This window comes from Molothrus ater, chromosome 1 (genome assembly GCF_012460135.2).
Source record: "Molothrus ater isolate BHLD 08-10-18 breed brown headed cowbird chromosome 1, BPBGC_Mater_1.1, whole genome shotgun sequence".
In the NCBI taxonomy this organism is placed as follows: domain Eukaryota; kingdom Metazoa; phylum Chordata; class Aves; order Passeriformes; family Icteridae; genus Molothrus; species Molothrus ater.
In genome coordinates, this window is record NC_050478.2 from 106,702,040 (window position 1) to 106,727,033 (window position 24,994).

Consider the following 24,994-nt stretch of genomic DNA (forward strand, 5'->3'; position numbering starts at 1 on the left):
TGCAACCTTCACTTGAAGGGGAATGGGGGACTCAAGACAACTTTGTAGATTTGACTTTATCCTTAAGAAACACAATAGCACAATATAAGGAAGTTAAAACACAACTCTAAAAGATCACTAATTAATTCTAATCCTACCATTGCACTTGAACTGCAAAGGAAAAAAAAGAGGTATTTATGTCTTCCAAAGAAGGGAGAAAACAAAACCTTTTAACATGACTATTTTACAGCTCTCTACTAGATGGGGAGCCTTAGATCTTTGGGTAAGCAATACTGCTACTTACCAGGTCTGTTAAAGAATACAGTTACTAAGTGATGTCTTAACCAATCTTTTTCCACTCTGAAATCACAATCTGAAGTTGGTTTGACTTTTTTTTTTAATGCTATTATAACAGCTATCATGTAAGCTTCATGTATGAAGCTTAACAAGTGCAAGTGCTGGACTCTGCATCTGGGACAGGGCAACCCTGGATGTGGACTGGGGAGTGAGATGTTGGAGAGTACCAGGGCAGAAAGGGACCTGGGGGTGGGTCCTGGTCAATGCCAAGCTGAACAAAAGTCAGCAGTGCCCAGGCAGCCAGGAGAGCCAACTGTGTGCTGGGGGGCATCAGGCAGAGCACCACCAGCCAGGCAAGGGAGAGGATTATCCTGCTCTGCACTGGGACAGTCTCACTTCAAGTGCTGGGTGCAGTTTTGGGCACCACAATATAAAAAAGGAATTAAGCTATTAGAGAGTATCCAAAGGAGAGCAATGAAGATGCTGAAATATCTGGAGGGGAAGCTATATGAAGGGAGGCTGAGGTCATTTGGTTTGCTCAGCCTGAAGAAGAGGAGACTGAAGGGAGATCTTGCTGCAGTCTTCCACATTCTTATGGGGGAAAGTGGAGGGGCAGGTACCAATCTTTTCCCTCTTGTGTCCAGTAACAGGACTTGGGGAAAAAGCGTGAAGCTGAGTCAGGGGAGATTTAGGTTGGGTATCAAGAAAGTTTTTCGCCCAGAGGGTGGCTGAGCACTGGAACTGGTTCCCCAGAAAAGCAGGCACAGCTCTAAACCTGACAGTTCAAGAAGTCAAGAAGACAATGCTCTCAGGCACATGGTGTGACTCATGGGGCATCCTGCAAAGCACCAGGACCTGGACTCGGTGATCCTGATGGGTCCCTTCAAACTCAGCTTATTCTATGATTCAACTAGACCTAGATACAGCATTTCCCTATTTAAATACACTGCTTTTAAGTGGCATCAAGGAACTATGTTAAAAACAGCTTCAAAAGACTGCTGCTATAGACAATTTATTGCTGTTGATACAATAGGAAAACAAGAGACCCTGTCCAAATGTAGTGTCTCCAGTTTAGTATATTCACCCAACACACTAGGTTTACCAGATCCTGCAGTCAGTTAATGATTACTGGCCTCACATAGGTAGCTTTCCTATACTAGCAGAGGTTTTGAATGGTCCCACAAACTGTTTACACTCTGCTGCTCTGGACAGGCAGCTTGATTGCACCACACACACTCACAGCTTAAATAGATGCAGGGAGCTCTTTGACTATGGTAAGATAAGAAGCCACTCAGCAAGAAAAGAGACAGTGAGAACACTGGGTAAGGAACAAAAAGCCTGTAACAGTGGCAGATCCTGCAATATTCAAGACTGAGGCAGAAATTAGAACAGGACAGACTGCCAAAGAGCTAACAACACAGCAAAAAGGTTTCCCTACCTTTTCCTCAATCAGCAAAGGCAGAGAGACTCTGTCTTCAAAGAATTTGATAGCCTAAGCAAGCCCTTTCTAGCATATTTCAGAAGAACAGACTGGATCAGTCACCTGCAATCTATCACAGACATAGGATACAAATGCCTTCTCCAGAAGCAGTTAGTCAGCACTCTTGCTCATGCATGCTTTTCAGTTCTACCAGAAAACAAAACAAAACAGTACTAGTTCTTCTAACAGTCCTTCAAGCCCTGAAGCTACTTTCTCCTTTAAACAGCAATCAATCCAGTTATGGAGGCAACACAGCACAGTTTATTGTTACTGGGGCAGGTATAATTTTCCTCTGTGAATCAGTTCTAGCAGTGTCTAGAGAATGATCAAAATCATGTATGTTAATGTACTATCAGCCTGTAATACTATCTCTGAAGCTGAGTGATACAGTTTCAGCGGGACACAGAATGCAGCACTGAGAATCACACAAACCAAAGATAAGAGGACAGTTAGACTCATTTTGCTGGCTTTTGCTAGCCATCATTGGGGGGGGAAGGGGAGAAGAAAAAAAGCAAAGCCCATCATTCATTTTCACCCCCTCCCACCCAGTATTGCTTTAGCCATGTCTCAGATGAGAAACAGTCTCCTATCATTACCCTGTATCGTTTGTCAGCATCCCACATACTTAGCAGGTACGAATAGCAATGCACTTTCAACGCACTAACAACCTGCTGTTTCCATTTGATATTGACAAGAAGGAAGAAAAGACTGTTTGGGAAAGAAACCAAGACGCTGATTCAAGCAAACAACTCTTGCATGCACAGCAAGGCCTGTTATGCGCATGAGCAGAATCTTAAACAGATCAAAATACACAGAAAGTTCAACCACTACATAAAATAACTTGCATACTTTTTCTACCACTGAATAGCTGTAAGGTTAAAATCACTGATTTGTTTGTACTCTTAAAGCAAACATTAGCAATAGAGTAACATGCATAGTAACATGGTCTGCCTGCTTCACTGGCTTAGTCCTCAAAGACCTTGCTGTTCAGGCCAAGCCTCCAATTTCAAATACACTTTCTAAGCCTGCAGCATGCAATGACGCAGAATAATTACAGTCTGGCTACTAATCACAGAAGGATCACTCACGTGAAAGTGTTTCTACAATTGGGGCTGGAAAGTGCATCTGCATGCAGTTACCCATCAGACAAATGATAAAGAACATACAGCTTCAGCTAATAAGCTAAATGACATGCCTAGATAAAGCTGGCAGCAAAGAGACTCTTAACAGAACCTTTTATACTGTTGTAAACTGTTTTAAGCAATAGGATTTGCTCTGTAATGGAGATGAGAAACCACCAACAGAAGTTTGAGTGACAAGCTTAGAGTATGGAAACAAATCAATGCACAGGCACTCAGGTGGTGTGCACTTGCAGCTGTACTTTGTACAACTATACTCCTGCACAGACAGGAGTTTATTTGGCCCAATGACCCATCACGAAGAGCTCTAAAATCCCCACCCACCAGTTTTAAGGCACCAATCCGGGCCATCAGCACTGAGGGAGAAACTTAATAGTTTAGTTTGAATTATGAGCCTTACATCTATATGGATTGTGCTGCCTCTATGCAAATCTACTGGCCACTAAAAAGAGAACACATCTTTCATTCAGCTCTGCTGCCATCATTACCTCATTCCATCAATCAGCTGATATAGGTAAACTGCTTTTTATGGCCCCTATTTAAGCCTTGTGCCCTTGAAAGGCTTACATGGCAGTCCCCACAATCACTGGCACATCATGACAGAACAACACCACAGAACATTATTCAGCATCCCCTCTGCAGCTGAGATGTGACTGCAAGGCACTTCTGTTGAACTCATCAGGACTACCACAACAGTACTTGACTGCTAATTTAATCTTATCCTTTAAGAAGGTATAAAAAATAGCATTGAGATGCTCTGCTTTTATCTTCTTTGATGAGACCTGTGCCAGAGTGATTCTGTCACGCTACTAGAGAGTCTATATTCACACAGGGGCTGCTTCCAACATAGAGAACACAGGTTACCATTCTGCCTGCATGCCTGCTTAAGGGAGCTTTGCAGAATACTTCAACACAAAAGACCAACCAACTATATACAAACCACCAACTTTACCCAACTGCTAGGATAAAGTCCAAGCAAAAAAAAAAAAAAAAGCTGCTTTTCTCAAAGTGACCTACAAAGATCTGAAGTGCCACTTATGACTATGAGGCAGCACTACTTGTAAGACCCACTTGCTTTTACTTTGGTTTCTTCTCCTGCTGAATCCTCTAGCTATGTACACAACCCAGAACAATGACAATATATACTAAGGAGAATATGAGTGTGTTTCACTCACATACAGCTGGAAAAGCAGGAGAAACAGCACTAGCACTGGCCAAATTAAAGGCTCCAAGGCAGTGGCCATGGGTTGCATAGGAAGTTTTCTCCTCATGACAAACAGTAAGGCTGGCAAAAAGCACAACATCATCTAGTATTTCAATCGATCTTCCGCTAGCAATAAAAATTAGATTCCTGTAGGAGAAGCTGATACGTGCTCAGGAAGATTTCTTACGTGTCCCAGCACGCACAAGTTATGATGTGATGCTTGCAAAGAAGGCGGGCAAAATGCACTAAACTGCACAAACAGACAGAACCTGTCCACAAACCCACACAACACACTGTACTGACAGGAGCTGCTCCAAGAAGAGTGGCTGTACTAGAAGCATGAGTGATGTTATCTAAAAATACTTGTTTCAGTCTTTGAGTAAAGGGTTGTAGAAGTTAGACGCTGGTCATGCTTCTATGACACAGCCCCCCTGTGAAAGCAGCACCTCTCTAAAATCAAGATACTGTTTGTTTAATAGCAATTAACACATCTGCAACAACACACCTATTCAGCACCACTCCCAAGTAGCACCACCACTTAAACTAATCCTCGTTCTTGGACATCTCCTGGATGTTTTCCGCACATATTTCATTTCTGGTAGATCAAAGACTTTCTTTCAGCCCAGGCGCTCCGAATTAAGCTTACCCACAGTTTGTGCGAGATCTCACCCGGATCAGCAGGCAGGCACAGTCCCAAGCAGTGAGAACTTCAGCAGGACCGCCGGAGTTCCCTACGCCCGCCTGGAATCGAGCGGCTCGTTCAGGTCCCGGGAATTAAACACTTTTTAAGGGGAGCCAGGCGCGTCGCAGCAGCTGCGCTCCTTGCCTGCGGGGAAAGGTGCGCTCAGACCTGCGGGCACCGGCCAGCGCCGCGCCCGTTCCAGGGAGGGGAACAGCGGGAACAGGAGGAGGAAGGAACACCCACACACAGCAGCAAGCGAGGACACTGCTTCCCAAGGGCGAGAGACCACCCCGGCCCCCCCCTCCAAGGCCGCCTCCGCTTCGTGCCTCGAGCCGAGCCTGGCTTGGGGCCGCCCCCTCAGCCCGCACAACGGACCCCTGGGGGGCAACAGCGACACCCCCGAACACGCTCCCGCCGGCTGCGGGGGAGAGGCGGCCACGACAGCAACAAAGCCAACGCCGCCGCGGGAGAGCAGCGCATCCCCCGCCGGCCCCGCGTCCCCGCCGCGGAAGCAAACCCGCCCCGGGCGGGCGGGCTGGCCCACTGCCGGCCTCGCCTCGCTCCGCGAGCAGCTGCCGCCGCCCCGCGCCGCGCTACGCGCACCGGGCGCGGTTACATGTGACCGGCAGCGGCGCCCCGGCAGCTCCCCCCGCCGCGCAGGGCGGGCGGCGCGGGCTCCCGGCGGGGCGGGACGGGACACGGCTCCGCCCGCCTGACCGCCGCACCGCCCCCGTGACCGAGACCGGCGCCAGCGCGGGGGCCGGCCCCGGGGGCCGATATCTCGCCGCAGCCCGCCCGAAAAGCCGAAAGTAGGGTCCCGTCCAGGGCGCTGCGCCCGCCCCTCCGGCCCTCTGAGAGAAAGGGGCCTGCACCGGGCGCAGCCGGCGGCGGCCGCTCTTCCCAGGCAGGGACAGTGACACCCCTGCGATCCCGCGGTACCTGTGCCCGCTGCGGTTTGGTGTCACACACGTTTTAGCAGTGCCCAGTGACAGGACGAGGAGCAATGGCCATAAACAAAAACACGCAAAGTTCCACCTCACCATTAGGAAGAACTTTACGTTGAGAGCGTCTGAGCACTGGAACAGATGCCCGGGTATTCTCCCTCTCTGGAGACATGACGAACTCACCTGGACGCGTTCCTGTGTCACCTGCCCTGGGTGACTCAGTCTTGGCAGGGGTTTGGACCAGATGATCTCCAGAGGTGCCTACCAACCCCAACTATCCTGCGAGTGCCACTATCCTGCGAGTGCCTTCGCCGCCGCTCGGGTGCGCGGGCTGGGCTCCGCTCTGCCCGGGGAGCGCCCCCGCCTGGGGCGGGACGCGGCGGGGACGGACACCGAGAGGCGCTCAGAGACACGGGGGACAGACACCGAGAGGCGCTCAGAGACACGGGGGACAAACCGGCCTCACTACGAGAATGTTGCATCGACAGAGGGGAAAACAGGGTCTCTTTGGAAGTCGCTTTGGTAGCGACTTCCGTGGTGCAGGTGAAAGAAGATTGTCAGCACACACTGCTTCTAAGAGCAGCACAGCCAAAAGCAAACTAAAAGAGAAATTGGGTGCTACTAGCGACAGAAAGTGAAGTACTCGCTTTTTTTTCAAGGCCCTTTCGTCCACGTCTCCTTCCCCTCTGTTTGTCCTACCCTTATTTATTCTCCACTACACCTTTCAGCTGAAGAACTGATACCTTGTTTTTCTGCCTTTAGCACGTGAGAGGGGTTTTGCATATTGAAAACTCCCACAGTGCCTCTGAAATCCTGCAACAATTTACTAAGGGAGCAGAGGAGCTTTGCAGTGTTGTGAGATGACCAAGTCTGTGTCATACGCTGAAGGAGCACTGAAGAGGCAGGGCTGGAGCAACAGGTGCCGTGACAAACTATCACAAAAGATTAGGATGAAACTTCTGTTCCAAAAGGGGGCAAGTTTAGACCTGAACAATTTTTCTGAAAGTCTTCATGCATAAATAATGAGGCTTCATGAAGTTTCATTTTTCTGTATTGTCTATAGCTACCTGTATTTTTAATCTTTGAAGAAAGATATAGAAAAAAGAAGAAAAGGAACAGTTTCATGCCTGCAGATAATACAAATGTATCATATTTGAACTTCTACTGCCTTTTGTTACTTTTAATTAGTTTGTCTTACTAAAGAGATCTGCTTCCAGTGATGCTTTAGTAATAAATATATAACATCTGAGAGGCTTCAGGGAAGGATCACATTGGCTTTCTTTTCTTAGGAGCAGAGCTTCAAGTTGCTGCCCTTACTTTCAAAGCAGTAGCTGTGTCATCCTTATATAGCTTTTCCTTTATTTCTTCCTTCTGCTTCTCACTTTGGGCCATCTTTCACAATGCCATAAATGCTTTAAGCAACCTCACAATAAAACGTTTCCCTATTTTTGTATTTATTTTGCGTACATGAATACAAAATTAAAATATCTATATTATCAGCACATATTTCTTACAAGTTTTATGATGAAGTAGAGGTATTGTCACCCACCTACTCTATAACCCATTGCAATGCAACACAGAGTTTACAGTTCAGTTTCACTCTTCAGCCAGTTAGTGCAGGGTTTTTCTCTGAATCTGAGTAAGAAAACAAATAATTTAATAAATTTAATTATTTAAAAAGAAAAGGAAAGGCCAACAGAGATAACAAGTAAATCAGAAGCCATGATGTCCATGATTAATCCTGGATGGACTTCTCCTTTAGCAGGCTGCCATTCCATCTCTGGAGAAAGGCTCCTCTTTGGTTGCAGTATTTTAGTTTTCCTACAAGAAAGCAGCTATACCATGAAGGATGTTCACAAGAGAGCTTTACTCCTTGTATGCTTCTAGATAAGGGCAAGGCCATGCAGTTGTTCTAATCACCTGCACTCTGTGCCAAGGAGCTAGTGAAGCTGGTCCCACTTCCAAAGGTTTTGTGCACCACAACCCAGGCCCAGAGGCAGCACAGCACAGACCTGGGCCTGCTCCACTTAACTATACTGCGAATCACTGACTCCTGGATGTACAGGGCTCTCTTGGCCAGGATCACTACACTTTCCCTGCTTCCATCATCTCCAAAGAGTGTCTATTTTTCACCCATGTTTTGCCTCCTTGCACATCCCAGATTAATAATGCTGCAGTGCATTTTGGACTTTGAAGTGTGGAAATGAGAAAGAGAGTGTTGCTGATATCGAGGTTTTGTTCTCTTTTGTTTTGGTTTGGTTTTCATGTCATTCCTTTTCAGATAACCTGCTGAAATTAATGATTCAGAAAGCATGAAACACGTCCCATCTTAGGGCTGAACACACTGGCAAACAGCCTTGCACAGAATCACTGAACTGTTTTGTTTGTGATTTTCACAGTATAGTATTTTTTATATCCTCTCTGTGATGGGACAACCTTTATTGCACTGACACTTTGTGTTCTTCCTCTTCAGACTAGAGCATACTGGTCAAATTTGAGATGTATGACTGGGGAACAGAGTGCACACAGAGAAATGAGAAGTGGAAATAGTAAACTATATGTGATGGGTTGCATGTTTGTTTTCACGCAGTAACATGTTAAATGACTCTGTTAGCTCACCAGCAGTCCTAAAAATTTGTTCCTTAGCAGCTTTCTTGCACCCCTGGTTCACTTCTTGAGGAAACTGCTCCCCAACTCTGAAAAGCAGTGCAGCAAGCACAGGTCCTTGCTGCATTTCCATACAGATTTTATTTACTAGGCTGGCAAAACACAGGATAATTAATTAATGTGCTGATGCTCTCAGATGGGATTCTTGTGGATCTCTCTGGATTACCATGAGCAACTGCCAGTGAGTGATCAAAGCAAATGTTCATGTTGTTCTGAACTGCCTGCAATAGGAATTCTTGCAGTTACTAGTCTGTTGCTGAAGTTTCTTTCATACTTTGAAGGCAATAACCATATAATTTGTGGATGGTGTGAGTTGGATTGCCTCCTGAGCTGAGAAATGCTTTTTGCTGCTCAAAGCAGCACTGAAGCAAGCTCAGGTGGTTTCTTGAGGTATCCTGTAGCAGGGAAAATATTCCTATAACAGAGAAAAGTTTATTTTTGACAGGCCTGTTTTTATCTGAATGCAGGTATGGCAGGAGAAAAAGTGAGAATTCACTGCTGGTCTCCTCTCAGAGGCTCCTAAAACCTGCTAGTAGTTACTTCATAGAAAAGCTTCTGGATTTCTGTAGCTCTGCAGAAGGCAATTGAAACCTGCTGTAGCCAGCACAAAAACTGGGTTGTGGCTAAATGAGAAGAAACATTTCTAACCAAGGTGTTAAATCACCTGTACATATGCTTCTCCTTAATCTTACCAGACATGTAGTTTTAGGACAAGAACAAGGCTTATTTAATGCACTTTGTTTTTCTTGTGACTGAACCAGTTTGGTTTGGTTTTAGTTCCAAAATGAGAAATCAGCTGCATGTGGAGTTTATATCTATGAACCATACAGCTAATTTATGTCAGTTTAGACCACAAACTAGCAAAATACATCACTGTGGAACTGAAATCAGCTGAACTACTTTATCCTCAAATGGATAAATGCTCATTATTGGATGGCCCAATTAAGATTTCTATTACAGAATGAGATTTCTATTGAATGTAGAGTGGAATTGGAGCATTAGAGAAAATTTTGTGTTTTGTTGGTAAGTAACTGTAGCAAAATGCTCTCCTTGAGCTATTCTTAAGACACTAATGGAATAGTTTCAGTGGAAGAAAATACTGCCCAAAATCAGGGTCCAGAACTGAGGGGATTAATCATTAGTACATGACATGACATGACATTGTCCTTATTTCTTCTCAATCTTCCTTTTTTTATTGTAAAAGAGGAGTTGAAAATACATCATGTTGTTTCAACTGTTGTATGCAAAATAAAGTGGGGTTATGGATATTTTACTCAAACTTTAATTCTTCTGTATTTCTTAGTTCTGTGTTTTTCACTTATTTGTGATTCACTCCTGATTGAATGACTGTTATTTGTATCTCATTTAGGCTTTTCATGCTCTAGTATTAGATTCCAGTTGCACAAAGAAACAAGTAATTACCCAGTGCCCTGACAAGACAGAAAAAAGAATTTGAATTCAAGGTAGCAATTTGGGCTGCTCCCTGACCTCAAAGCAGCACTGAAGCAAGCTCAGGTGGTTTCTTGAGGTATCCTGTGGTTTCTTTGGCTTAATTGATTTGATTTGAGCTTTAAATGGTTTTCTTTGCTATCTGTGGTTCACAAAGCAGTCTTTGTGAACTGATGGACCAAGGTTAGACTTGGTAACCATTTTAAATATCAAAATTAAAATTAATGCATTACTATGAAGAATATAATTTTGGGAGATGCCTCACCATAAAGAACAGTGAGGTTCAGTTATATTCTTTTAGAATTCCCCAAATAGTTTGGAAAACTCCACTGTGCTGTTATCCTTTGTTTGAAAGCTGTGGATATGTATTTCATATCTGCTTTAGTAGAATGTTTCAGACACACAAAGAGAAATTATCTGGTAAATAGTCCTGTGCACCATATCAGTTCAGATACTCTGTTATCAATTTAGTACCTCTCAACATGCTGGAGATTCATTAGCCACATTTATCTCCATTTCTATTTACTAAGACTTGTCACAAATATAAATGACAATGAAAGGAAATTAGTGAGTCCTCTGAAATCTGTCAGAGATGTCTACAGTCCATACAGTTTTTGTGCTTTATTCTCTGTGCCTCCTTATCTGGTACATTTTCTTCCTGGCCCAATAGCAGATTGCTGAAGTCTTTCATATCAATGCTTTTATGTGATTTAGAGAAACACTCATAAAAATAGCAATAACATTTTAGAGTAATTTAATAATAAAAAATGTGTATAGTAATGTAAAGTCACTTGTTCAGCTAAGTCAAAACTAGCAACTTATAAAGCACAAGCATCATACAGAGATTGTTGTGTGAAAGTTTAAGTCTTGTCATAGTTCCCTATTTAGATTTATAAGGCAATTTACTATTGGGATGAACAGATGGAGCAGTATCTTTTCTAGGTCCTTATGGATTAAAGCTTTCAGTTATGCTTTGGTCAGAAGTTAATTGATTAAACAATAGGCTCACTGTCTGTCTACATTTCTTTCTCTCTCTCTTTTAAAATTAACTGGAATACGTGACTTTGTCTGATAAAATATGCATTTTTGTCATGTTCTGAGACTAGGTATGTATTCTTTTTATTATCTTTTCAAAAATAATTAAACCAACTCTGTTTGTGACACCGAAGACAAAGATGGTCTTGGATTCACTCTAACTCTGAAATAATTTCTGCAGAACTGCTGTGCAATCAGTAGCTCTCCATCCACAATGGATGTAGTTGATAATACAGTGCTAGTATTGTCCATATTCAGGAGCATCCAGGGTTGTTTGGGTTTTTTTCTGTAAGTTGTTATTTTGTTTTAGTTTTGTTTTGTCTGTTTCGCCTGATTGTCACAATCGTTCTGAACTCTAATCCTGTTCTCCGAATTCTCTAAGTGCAAATTCTCTAAGTTTTCCAGAAAGGCAAAGTGAAGTTTACCTTGAATTCTTCCCAACTGTGTCAGTATAAAATTACATTGGAAAAACCCATAAATTACAAAAACTGCAAAAACGGTGAAATCCATGCTTTGCACACAAAAAGATCTTTACTGATCAGTGCCGTCTCTAAAAGAGATGCCTTAAACTTCCCGAGCTTAAACAGAAGAAATGGATTTCTAGAACGGTAATGAAAACTGCTTGAAACACTGTTACTCTTTAAATAATCTTTAAAGGAAATGTTGTCGTTATGTCAATCGTTGCATCCCGAGTGCCATAAACGCAAGGTGAAAACGGCTGCGTCAGTAAAATCCTCAGTGAAACAGAACGGCTTGCACACTTTTATTTAACAACAGGATGTAGGGAACACGGGAAAAGTTCCAAGACGGATACAAAGGATGCACGGTAACGCGAGGCAGGAGCGCGGGATCCGTCCGCTCCCGCTGTCCCTGCGGCGGAAGGAAGGAGCCGCAGCGTCACCGCCACGGCTGCGCACACGGCGCGGCTGCCCGGCGCTTTTCCTTGCTTCTCCTTCCCTTCCTCCTGCTCCTTCCCTTCCTCCTCCTCTCTCCCTCGGCTCCGATGGCGGCGAGTGACACGGAGAGGGCCCAGCAGCAGGTGAGCGGCGGAGGGGGCCGCGGGGAGAGCGGTGACTTCAGGGGGCTCCTGGTGAGCCCCGGCCCCCGAGCGGCTCCGTGCCCGCTGTGGCGCCTGCACCGCCACACTTCAGGTGTTTCTTTTCTAGGTAAAAGGCACTTCCCTGGTTTTTCTTTATGGGAATTTGCTGAGTATCCGCTCCTCCTCAGGACGAGCTTAGTGCCGAACCCTCGGGGTCTTTGCCCTGCCGGGGTCCGACCCATCCAGCCAGGAGCAGCGCCCGACTGGGAGCTGCAGGGAGCGTGTTGGCACCTGCTCCCTGTCACTTTGCTCGCCTTGTCACTGCTAAGGTGACGGGATTATCCAGAGAAATTCAAAAGCTGTTGTGTCTGTGTGAGAACTGAGCAAAGGTTACTTACAAAATCACAGGATCAGTTAGGTTGGAAAATACTCTGAGATCATCGAGTCCAACCTGTGGCTGAACACCACCGTGTCAACCAGACCAGGGCACTGAGTGCCACATCCAGTCTTTCCTGCAATACCTCTGGGCACAGTGACTCCACCACCTCCCTGGGCAGCCCATTCTAATGTCTAATCACCCCTTCTGTGAAGAAATTCTTCCTAAGGTCCAATTTAAACCTCCCCTGGTGCACCTGAAGTCTTGTGAATCAGGACTGGATCCCCAATACTTAGGGCCTTCCTGTGAAGTGAATCTTGTCACATCTGTCAATGAGTTGTAGAAGAGAAAGACTTTAAAAAGATGAAAATATGATTGCCACACAGAGTTGTGTTGGTTTTATGGGGGGGATATTTAATTTTGCTTTTTTTCGTTGTTTTAGATAGATGAAATTGAAGCCCTTTCATCGATCTATGGTGATGATTGGTGTGTTGTTGATGAAGATGAAAAAATATATTGCATTAAGATTAGTGACTGCCTGGATCAACCAAAATGGACCCTCTGTTTGCAGGTATAGTGGTGGTAAGAAGTTTAGCACAAATTTTTCAGTTAGACTGATGCAGATGAAACCCTTTAAATATGGTTTATTATCTGAATCAGATGATTCAGAAGCTTTTGGATTGAAGTCTGTGATAAGATTTTCAGTGATTCTTCATGTAACACATTGGTGCGCTTGTGACATATTCAGTAATTGCATATCCTAATTCCACACCTAACCAAAGCATTTCAGTGTATTTCACCGAAGACTAATTTCTGAAATACTTTTACACTGAGGACTTTGTGCCTCAGTGAATCTACTGCAGTTGCATCTAGATTTGCTTTCTGGAAAGTGTTGAGACAAAAGGAAATTTGGATCAACTTAATTGATCCAACTCCTTACTTTATGTTTCAGAACTGAAAGCAGTAAGTTTACTTAGTGTAAGAAACATGGAAGTGTCTACTTAGGGAAATGTGGTACCACTTTTTTAAGTCCAGTAACCATGTGTGCAGCTTCTTTCAGTTTTTTTCTGTACTTTATTTTGCATCCATATGAATTGCCCCATAAAATATAATTGTATGCATTACCACTATTGGAGTTTTAAATGCAGATATTCAGTGTTTCTTGTAATTCTGTGATAACATATCCAACTGCTTTCTTCATTTGTAACGCTAATGTGGTGCTGGTGCATGACATCGGAGTCCTTCAGTAAAGCTCATCTAGCTGAAGGTAGTGCAGTGAATACGTATCCTGATTTTATTTCAGGTGATTTTGCCACCAGGATATCCAACTGCAGAGCCACCTATTTATCAACTAAAGTAGGTGATGTTTTCTTGCAAACATTTGTGTTTGATGAGTTGCCACTGTTAATTGTTTACCTGTAAGTGGAAGTTTAGTTAAAATACTCCTTGAATTAAAGTATACCAGCAATGGGGGATGTTTCCAGCAAGGATATTTTATTCTTTATCCTGCTTTTTCCAAGATGTTTGCAGCTGGAATCTTGATGGTTGGCAAAGTTATATTTTCAAGGTGTTCATCACATTTATTTGGGAATGTCGGAAGCAGCATATAGCACAATTTTCATTGCATTTCTTTTCATTCTAGTGCTCCTTGGCTTCGAGGACAAGACTATACAGAACTAGCAAATAGCTTGGAAGAAATATATTTGTAAGTTTGAGACTGTGGAATATAGTAAAAAGAGACAATGTATTTTCAATTTCTATCTGTTCTGCACTTGAATGTTAAAACACAGAATGTGAAAACATTTGGTTGTCTTAGAGCATAAGTGGAATACCAGTTTTTCTTAAAAGTTAAGGGATAGCTAGGTTTTAAAATAAACACATGCAGGATCTCTTAACTGGAATCTGGAGCATTGTGGACAGTTTATCATCACAGTGGGCAGCTAACACATAATACAGGGCATAATGGATGCATGAGAATAAACAGCATTTAGAAATACTCAAATTGCATGATTTTGAATTGCTGTGAAAGGGGGGTGGAAATGTAGTAATTTTATATGGTTTATTTATTTCTTTTAGATCTCAGAGATTATATAAAATAAATGAAGTGAAAACATAAGAAAGCACAATCATGCCCCAGACAGTGAAATCTGAGCATCTTGCATAAGAAATGGTTTTTTAATGCCATAAGGAAGAGACCACTTAGCTTCCATAAGGGTTTTTTACTTTTATTAACTGGTTTCTTAGTTAATTAAGCAACAGATCATTTAAGCAAGTAAAATTTAATTTGAAGTGTTAAAAATGCACAAGGATTTTAAGTGAAAAGTTCTGTGTGATCATATTCACCACAGTTGTTCAGTGGAGCAAAAAGGACAGAGGTTGTCCTTAATGCTGTCCAGATTCAAAGGATTTGATGGAGTCTCTACCACAGGTAGAGCTGCTGGTTCCTTTTTTATTCCCCCTGTGCAATCCTGTAGGCTGTCAAATTGTGCTGGTTCAGCTCCCTTCTCTCTCTATCAGCTGCTGGTCAGAGTTCTCGCTGGTCTGCTCTCGCTTCTGTTTGTTCAGCAGGAAGTGAAAGTGTTTGTATTTTAGGCCATATATATACTTTAGATCATTTTAATCAGTTTGAAAACCTGGAGTAATCACTGATGTGCACAGTATTTGTGAAAACCTTTTATCAATTCAATGTCTAAATGATTGTCAGATGAACAGAGATGCTCTGCATCATTTATGTTGTGTTTGACCAGGTTTCTAGTCTCTAGGGATCTAAGTTGTGTAGTTCTGCAATCTAAACCAACATGAACTATACTGTCAGTTACTATGGAAAAAATGGATATTAATAGATCACAAGTCTGTTTTAGGAGACACAAAGTAATTTACAACTATTCAGAAACTGTCATTGGGCAATAGTTGGACAAATTGCTGTTTACTTTTTAAAATGGGGAAATTTTATTCTTCTTCTAGTCTCTCTCCATCGCTAAAAAAAAAGTTTTCTGATGTTAAAGCAGTGCTTCTGTACAATAAGCTGTGTGAAATCAGGATGTTGAATTGTTCTGGAGTCAGTCTGGATTTTGAAGTGAGAGCTACAAATTCATAAAATCCTTGTTTTTTCTTGAATATTTTTTCTTAAAATATGTATGCTTATTTGAATTTGATTGTTTCCAGCAGTAGTGCTGTATACATTAAGCAGAGTTTAAATATGTACTTTTGTTACTTACCTGGTGCCCAGATGGTGGCAGTAAGAATAAAATTAATGAGAAACCATAAGATATCTATGGCCCTAAATCTTTGGTTTTGTTTCTTAGACAGACATGCACAGTTCATAACCATTTTAACCATTTGAAATATGTTTTGAGTTGTTTGGGTCCTGCTGCACATAAAGGAAGCATTTATTAACTCCTAACATGCGTATATAAAATGTGTTCATCCCATTCTCCTTCAGAACCTCAATACACACCTGTGCCCCCTGAGTGAAGCCTCCTAGGCCTAAATCTTTATCTCCTGTCCTATAGCACTGCCTATTACCCAAACTGTAGTGTTTCATTCCAACGCTCCACTGACCTACTATCACAGTCCACTGATAAGTTTTTCACCCAGTGAGCTACTGAGACAGAACTTCACACAAGCCTCTTTATCTCACTAGCTTATGTTCCATTTCTGTGTGTCTGAAATTTGTATATTATTTTATGTACTTTCCAAGTGAAATTTGCAAAAGTGATTCTTCATTTACCATGACCTTTTACTTCCAGACAGAACCTTGGTGAAAGTATACTGTATTTGTGGGTGGAGAAGATACGAGAAGTTCTGGTAGAAAAGGCACAGTCTTCAGATCCAGGTATTCAGAAAATACATGGGGCTTTTATTTTCCTTCTTCTTTCACTGCAAAGTAAGATTTCAGTAAAAGTTACTTTAGGCCCACTTTTGAATTGGATCTAAATATCAGAGAACAGTCTCCTGTGTCAGGGCTTACTGTTTTACAGTGGCAGTGTCCCTTTTTAAAAAGCAGTAGGTGGGGGTGGCCCCTGAACTGGAACAAGGTTCGCAGTTCTCTCAGGAATGAAATTATTTGCTTGAAAGGACAGTGCTGCCCACAGGTACATTATGTTTTGCCCTCCATTCTGCAAAGGATTATTCATACCAGTAATTAATTTCTGGTGTTGAGTGCACTGTTGGAGTATTGGGATTCAAGAGAAGATAACTTCAGTATACTATGCAGACAAATGACCAAGTATTCCATCGTTGTACTTTTCTGTCCTTCCATTCATTTTAATGTATTGGGATAAGAAGTACATAATCAGTAGAGCTGCAGTGATTCTTCTGCTCTTATTCTTACAGAGTTTGTGTAAACTCACAGTTGTTGTTTCAAAAAATGGTGGGAGGTTTTGTGCATTAAAATGCTAAACTGCTATGAAATGTGTGAGTGATGTGTGCATGCACTGTGGTAAAAGGAAACTGAACTACTTTTCTCTGTCAGGGGTGTTACCTTTGTCCTATGAGAAATAAAAGTCTGAAGAAAAAAAAAAAAATCATTTTCAGTGTGGTTTCATGGTAAGGTCTAGTGTTAGTCTTTTGATAAACTATGCATTTTGTTGCTACATCACAGACATTGGAGAAGTCATTATTCACTGATGTGACTAAAAGTGGATGCTGAGAAGTGAAAATTTTACTGACAATATTGGAAGTTTGGGTATTTTGGCCACAACCTTATGGCTTCCATCTTTGAATGTGCTTTATTACCCTTCTGTTTTTTCATGGAAAATACATATATTATAAAACCTGCATCATAAGCACATCATAGCCCTCTAAATTGGAATGAAACTGTGATATATTAATTTGGCTCTAAATACAGATGTCAAAACCCTGTATATTTCCTCCTTTGTTATTGACTGTTATTTTTTGGACATTCTATGAATGAAGGAAAACAGGATTTTTGGAATCCCAGAATACTTGAAGCGTGTTGAGAGAGATGTTTCAAATCTAATAATTTTTTATCTAATAATTTTATATTCTCATGAAGTAGCACTGAGCAACAGCTCTACATTTTGCCCCAAATGATCAGTAAATGGCTGGAGTTTCTGTGAAAGATCAGCTTAATTTGATCCCTAAATTCAGATTAAAGATAGCATTTTGAATGTTTAATGGAAATAGTAAACACTATTGTTCTTTTTTTAATTAGAAATACTGTTACTTACTATTGAAACAGAAGGTCTTATGGAAAGATCCTATATTATGAGTATTTAATTTTTCATTCTCAGGAATTTTTAACTTAATACTGGGCTTAGTACTTTGGGTTTTCTTGTAATTAATGTTGCTATTCTGCATTTAATAATTTTTCATGTCAAACTGTTTTGAACTGAGAAGACAGAGACTTTTGAGAAGAAGAGTTTGAAATTTTGTTTTGCTTGTCTTTCAAAAAATGCATAATAAATTCTACTACTTGTATCTTAATAGAACCAGATATTAAGAAAACCACTGAAGAAGTTGATGAAGATGATGGAGATGATTTTCTTCTAGACTATCAGCCCACTCAGGAGGATCAAACTAAAATGTTAAATTTTATGACATCTGAAATTCAGGAAGGTAAAAAATACACTCTGTTAATTCTGTTGAAATAATTTAAATGAGACCTGAAGATTCTGGTCTTCTACTCAGCTTTAGGATAAAATTAGTGACAATAGAATTACAATAACATTTAATAACAGTCATTAAAAAATGCAATATATTATTGGTGGGTTTGTACATTATTTTCTACACTTCACTTTAATAAGTCCCTTTTCTTAAAGTTGAGACATTCTTTACTTTTGTAGCCCCAAGCATTGTTTCTGTCCTCTTAAAAGAAAAGAAACACTCCCTTGTTTGTGACCCATAGATGAAGAACTGCCCCCCATACATCATGGAAACCCAATCACAGATCGAAGGAGCACTTTCCAGGCACATTTGGCTCCAGTGGTGACAACCAGACAAGTTAGTAGAGATCAGTTCTTCTCTTTTTGCCTGTACCTTGAGCTTGACAAAGTATTACTGGAATATTTGGGATTTGCCAGATATGTTGGTCTGTCTGTGCATCTTTCTGTGCTAGTACTGTCTGAGTAGTCATTGGTTTCTCACTTTTGCTTTTACTTCTGTTCCTGCTATTCTTCACCACTCTGTGCATTAGATGGAGGAGAATAAGAACGCTGCAATTTGACTTCTGGATGTTGTCAAGTTTATCATAAGATGTTTGAAAGTTACCAAGTCTATCCTGTGTTAGCTGGAAAAGCTAACACATAAAATGGATTTATATACATCTTCCCTCCTTCAGAAAGGAATTCTGTTGAAAAGCACACTTGGATTGTGCATAAGTAAATCTTTATCATGACCTAATTGAGAGGGGTTTGGAGCTTCTTTTGTACATTACTTTTCATCTGTTACCATCAGCCTCCTTTGATCATCCCCTTTTAGTGGGGAAACTACTGTTCTTTTATTAACTCAGAGCTAAACCTTGAGAGGATTTTTCTCTTTTTTATGCAATTTTAGGGTTTTTTAAAAGAATTTTTGGTGAGAGATCTTGTCAAGTGCTTCTTGAAGTTCCATGTAAGCTAGGTCAACTACATACTCAGTGGCTATTACAAAACACTGACAGGTTGATAGTGTTTTTAGGCTGATTTCTCTGTACAAAAGCTGTAATGTTTGAAGCCATCTGTGTTTTGTTTTGTTTTGTTTTTTCTTCCCCCTCAATAATTTGCCTAACATGGACATAAGAATTGGTCTCTAAATCCCAGCATCCTTTCTGGAGCACTTTGACCTTTCAAGTTCACATACATTGTATATTCATGGAGTTTTGTGTGTTTAGGAACAATCTTACTCACAAATCATGACAAAGGGGTGAGAGTATTTTAAAATGAAAAAGATACATTAAGCCAATGATTTCCATTTCTTCCCTTTCTAAAGTAACAGAGTTCATTTATTATATATATATAATCTGTCTATCTATCTATCTATCTATCTATCTATCTATCTATCTATCTATCTATCTATCTATCTATATGTTAAAGACTCACTTAAAGAAGAGGCAGCTGTAGCACAAAAATTAATCTTTAAAGTTCCAGGAACCAGGTAGCTGGGAAATAAGTAATGTCAAAGGCGATGATCATTTCATATGAATTGTCCTTTAAGTTCCTGGATTGAAACTTATTGTTTTAACATACTGTCCATGTTTATGAAAGTGTATTAAGTAAAATGAGTTGTCTTCCTTCAGTGTTCAAAGTAGAAGTGTTCAAAGAAGATAAATGTCTGAAGCAATATTCTCCATTAATAATAGGGTTTTTTTAATTGAGATATCTTTTATTTGAGGTGATTTTTGTCAGTTGATTTCTTCAAGAAGAGTTGGAAATAGCACAATATAGCTAGGGCCGATATTAAATATGTCTGTTGATTACTCCTCTGAGGCATTTGTTTTTGTACGGAAGGCAGTTTACTTGCCGGGCATGTTTTCCCAAGCTTTCTCAACTTCAGTAATGTTTTGTAGTATGCACTAAAATGATGTCTTAATCAAAAGCTCTTCTTTTTGCTAGACCATTGGAAAGGGTTGAACAATTGCCAGCTTGTTTACTTAGAAACATATGATGAGCTGATATTGGTAAATGTTTTGAATTTGGTACTTAAGAGCAAAGAGATCATAGATATGATGGGAATATCTGTTTTCTGGGAAATACTGACACTTTCAGACTCCTAGTAGGATGGTTTTTGTTTTTACTTTATTTCTGTGAAGTGGAAACTGAAAAATATCATGTTTGAGGGAAAAGGAAAAACTTGAAATGTAGTAGGGCTTTCTAAACATCATATTTTTGTGAAATAAGTAAAAGCAGTGTCTAGTGGAAATATGTATATTATGTTCTTTTCCACCTTAACTTTATTGTTGAAAAAAGTAAGCAGGTGCAGTTGATACTGAATACTGACTAAAAATATTTTCTGGATCTTATGGCAATTTGACACTTCTACATCTTGAGCAATAATATAAATATACACAATGTAGAAATTGAAGAGACAAGCTGTTTTCAGTATCCCAGGAAAATTGTTTAAAACAAGTATGAGAATACTGAGAAGCTGCTTCTTGAGTTAACAAACATTTTATGTCAAAGCATAAAATTGTTTAATTGTAGTATTAGAGAAATGTTTGTTTAGCAGTGATATTGAGAGGGATGTATGAAAGCTCTGTTATAAAAGGAAGGTTTTTTCTGTTGTTTTTTATAGGTTAAAAGAGTTCTTGAAAAATTATATGAGAACAAGAAAATTGCAAGTGCTACCCACAACATCTATGCATACAGGTGAGATACAAATATTTTTCATTTTTCTTTTTAGTGTTCTTTCACAAATGAGTGCAGGACATGAGAAAGAAATTCCTTCCTATTAAATTTCTTGCTATTAAAGAAATTTCTTGCTTTAGGGAGTAGGTTTCTTATTTGTATGGTTGGTGTTGCAGGTGTTATTTTGAATTTGAGGTCAAGAAAGTAGAACATAGAGTAGGAAATAAGACAGTGAAGCAGCATTAGGAATAGAAAAAAAAGTGGATCTGAACGTGTGTTAGTATACTTTTGTAGTATGTCTGAGCATGGAAATGCTACATCATCCTGAATTAAATGTGTTTTTATTTGGGTGAAGTAACTTCTTTTTTCCCCCAACCTTATATTTAGAAATAGCTGAAAATGTTCAGTTGAAATAAGAGTCGAATCAGAAAGCCTGATGCAGACATCTGGCATATGAAGTTTCAGCTGAAATACAAGAAACTTCAGGGATTATGAGAAACAGGTAAAAATGAGTTTGGCAGTCACCTGCCTCTGGCAACTTTTCTGAACATAGTTTATGTGAAATGAATTGGTCTCAGTCCAGTGTAGGTTTCTCCAACCAGTGTAGGTTTTCTGAGGAATGTAAGTGACAATAAAAGGGAGGAGCTGTAGGAATCAGTCATCTAAAAAACCATGCACAGGTACTTATCCATTCATGCCCACACGTCCTGCTGTGATCCTAAGGAAACATGAAATGAGAGCAAGTGAAAGCTTATTTTACCAAAAAGTAAAAGCTTCTACCTAAGTAAAAAGTTTCGGTAAAGAGAGTGTTTCTGTTCTCAGAGATGATGATCTGGCTTCCTTCACTCATATTACCCAAATCCACTTAAAAAAAACCAAAGAAAAAAAAGGAACAGGCACATACTTACTGCTTCCTCTTTTTCATCTAGTACTAGAAGCCTCTTTCTCATTGTGTCACCTGTAACTAAGTTCAGAAGTTAGGAAGTAAGTTGGTAACAAATCAACTTACTTGTCAGTAGACCTCTGAGCATGACTTATGGAAAATTAGGCCTGGGCAGCTGTCTTCTTTATGAAACAATACACCCAAAAGTTTACTGCAGTGCCCCCTGAGGAGGGAGATGACATGGAGAATACAAGGGCAAATTTCAGTCATAGTTTCATGTTGCTGCTGAAATACAGACATAATTAATTATTAATAATATTTTTGTCCAACTTTTACTTCTAGGGGAATACCATTATTTGAATCTATATCTGGTAGAGTTGGTTTCAGCTAGGTGCAATTATTAGGCTAAAAACCTGGGTATTTTTCTGTTTAGGGACTTTAAACTGATAGTGACTGGAGTTTACCAGAACTAGCTAAAGTCTGTGTAAAAGCTTCTCAAAACTTGTTCTACTGTACAGATAAACACTTGTGGTTTACCCTGTGCCTCATCCTGTTTTCATGTAAATATGTATAATAGAGAATTAGAATTGATGCACACGTGTATGAAAGATATAAGACTTCATTAATCATGTAGAAATACTCATTGATTGACATTTTAAAATCTATTTTATGGGGTTTTTTTTTTTCTTTTATAGAATATACTGTGAAGATAAGCAGGCATTCCTACAGGATTGTGAAGATGATGGAGAGACAGCAGCAGGTGGACGTCTTCTCCATCTCATGCAGGTTGTAGAAATTAATCTCTGGCTTTTGGAAATCTTGAATTTATATTGATTTTAAAAATCACTATAATGTAAATAAGCTTGTAGAAGACTATTTTGATTTTTGCTCTCCTAGCAGTCAGCCAGATGATTGCTTTCTCAAGGTGAAAGGAGATACACAGACTGTAGCACTTTCAAGTCTCAGATCATAGCAAAAAATGATGTTTCATAGGTGGCAGTAACAGTTTAAATGGGTTAAAAGATAACTAAGTTTTAAATGCTGTGCTTCCTGTGTGGTGTAAGGTACACAGAGAATGAGTACTGGGAAAAGCTGACTGTCACCATATAACAGCTGACCTGTGCACAACCTTTCATGTGGTTCCCTTGAGTAGGCATAATAGTGAGACACCAATATATGAACTTGCAGCGTAGAACTTCAGATACAAAAGGAATGAAGGAGCTAAGTTGTTTGATAATTTAGTCTGTTTTGTTGTGCTGTTTTCTGTTCTGGGTCCATAGCCCTCATATTCACATATATTTTAGTCTTCAAGTGTTGAAATAAGATTTGGCAAAGGTGCTACTAAATGTGAGTGAGTTGAGATTGGTAAATTTGGTTCATAATGCAAGCCCTAGTAAAACCATAATTAAAGTAGCACAACTACATGAGACAGCTGTGTGCATCTTAATGCTGTACCTCAAGTCATTTAGCTGTGTGAACAGACAAAATATTTATTTTTGTTTTAGATTGATGTTCCCTTCACAACAGGAGTTTTATTTTCCTGTCCTTTTTTTGCTTGAATATTCTTCTGCTTAATAAGTTGCACTCTTATTCCTGGAAGCTTTTCTTCCCCCACCCATGTTTCCCTTTTTATTTTTCTGAAAAAAAAAATGCAGTTGAGAGAAACATTTTGACATTTTTAATTTTGAACTTTTTCAGACTTCTAAAATAACTCAAAACAGACTTGGGAAGGTTAAATAAATAAACAAACTTAGGTTATGTAATATATGCAAGTATATATGCTAAGTGTGAAGACATTACTGTTATGAAAATAATGTAAAGCTACAATTTAGCAGTTACTGTGCCTCAATTTGTTCTGAGATAATCAGCTTTTTTTCAGCATGTTAGTGCACACTTTTGAAAGTTGTCTAGGCACTTAATATTCCATAAAAATCCCATTTAGAACATGACATGAATGTCACTTTCAAATGTGAATGTATGTAAATTATGAGGATTATCATTCTCCATCTGTAATCCTAGTTACTGGGAATATTTCCATTCTGGAAGAATAGTAAGCTAAGGATAAGAAAAGTTCAATTTTCAGCCATAGGAAAAGATTAAAGTAGTTTATGGGCTGATTTCTGGATGTTCATAGATCTTGTAGATTTTTTTGTTTTGAGCTCTTATGACATATGTGTATGAAAATTAGGTAATTTAAAACATTTATTATTGCTGAACTTGTAGGGTTTTTTATTGTTGTTGTTGTTGTTGTTGTTGTTTTGGGAGGGTTTTTTTTTTAATAGAAATTAATCTTGTTTCAGATCAGACCAGCATTTCAAAATAGCACTTTCTGGTTACAAGAAACTGTATTTTGGATTAGTACCATCCTGTTTACTGCTAGGAGTTGTTATGCATATACTTTATGGCAAATACATAAATGTAGAGTAGAAAATTCCTGTCACAGAACATGGCCCTAGTCCTTTTTAGAATTTTAAAATTCTAAGAATATTCCTGTTTTCATAAACAACGATTGACTCTCTGAAAGTATTGTTCAGATTAGTCAGATGTCTGTTTTTTTTCTCCTTAACAGAGATGATTAATGGTTGTTAACATGCAGATATTAACAACACTAGCTTGAGGCATTTTGTATATCCATATGTATAATGCCTTTAGCCTGGCTGTTATTAGCCTCATCCACCACCACTTCAAAAATGTGAATAGACAATCAGCTTAGTGACAGGGTAATAACTAATCATACCAAAGGATAAAAAATGTAACTCAGTAATTTTTAAAAATAAAAGATAGTAGACCTTTTCTGTGTTTCAAATTGGTGTCAGCAGTAAACTAGGATCAATTAAAAGATAACAACTTCTATTGCTTTCTATTATTCACAGATTTTGAACGTCCACAATGTGTTAGTTGTGGTGTCCCGCTGGTATGGAGGTATTCTCTTGGGACCAGATCGTTTCAAGCATATAAACAATTGTGCAAGAAATGTACTTGTAGAGTACGACTATGTACCATCCACGGTATGTCTCGTCCCTCCAGAATGGAGGCATTTGCATGTGAACTTAACACTGTTAGATGAAGCCAGAAGATAAGTAATACAACCTGTGTGAATGGATAAACATGTCCAAATTTTCGTAAATCTCTGTGAACTGGGAATACTGTTCATGTTAAAAATAATTCCCATGGGTAACATTGGGAGGATACTTGTGGTTTACAAAATATTTTTAAAATTTTGCAATGCATGTTTTTCATTTCAGGAAGAATCATCTAGACAAGCTGGAAAGAGCAAAAAGATAAGGAAGGACAACAAAAAGAAAACAGAACACTAATTTATTTTTAAAAAACTTTAAAATTTTTGCACATATTTATACAAAAAAACCCTGGACCTTATTGCTTTATCTTATAGAATGTACGTGTTGTATTCAGAAGAGAATTCAGTAAAGCCATAGATATATTTTCACCTTGTTTTGTGATTTTTTCTGCTGTTCTGAAGTAGAGCTTAGACAAAAATTTTCTGTTTCTTACACATGTAAGCTCCTTGTTGTGA

At 39.7% G+C, this 24,994-nt stretch overlaps 2 protein-coding genes across 5 annotated transcripts in view; one reads left to right on the forward strand and one right to left on the reverse strand.

The window, feature by feature from the left end:
- Window positions 1-5,116, reverse strand: part of OSBPL1A (oxysterol binding protein like 1A) — a 77,327-nt gene extending 72,211 nt beyond the window's left edge. For both annotated transcript variants that reach the window (XM_036404641.2, XM_036404640.2), the window contains exons 1-2: window positions 5,025-5,116; window positions 4,746-4,925 (exon numbers count right to left, since the gene is read on the reverse strand). The gene's annotated coding sequence lies outside the window, so the exon portion shown is untranslated. The remainder of the gene's footprint in view (window positions 1-4,745; window positions 4,926-5,024) is intronic.
- A 6,691-nt stretch (window positions 5,117-11,807) lies between these two features.
- IMPACT (impact RWD domain protein) lies at window positions 11,808-24,907 on the forward strand. 3 transcript variants are annotated; one of them, XM_036403501.2, is made up of 11 exons: window positions 11,808-11,915; window positions 12,734-12,862; window positions 13,595-13,647; window positions 13,934-13,996; window positions 16,041-16,126; window positions 17,743-17,871; window positions 18,161-18,255; window positions 20,524-20,597; window positions 22,155-22,245; window positions 24,333-24,467; window positions 24,705-24,907. In XM_036403501.2, exons 1-11 carry the CDS (start codon window positions 11,880-11,882, stop codon window positions 24,774-24,776), a joined length of 963 nt encoding a protein of 320 aa, XP_036259394.1. In that variant the 5' UTR covers window positions 11,808-11,879; the 3' UTR covers window positions 24,777-24,907. The 3 variants fall into 3 exon arrangements, with proteins under 3 accessions (XP_036259394.1, XP_054370614.1, XP_054370615.1); XM_054514639.1 differs by lacking the exon at window positions 11,808-11,915 and having other exon boundaries at window positions 12,747-12,873; XM_054514640.1 differs by lacking the exons at window positions 11,808-11,915; window positions 13,595-13,647 and having other exon boundaries at window positions 12,779-12,862.
- The last annotated feature ends 87 nt before the right edge of the window (window positions 24,908-24,994 follow it).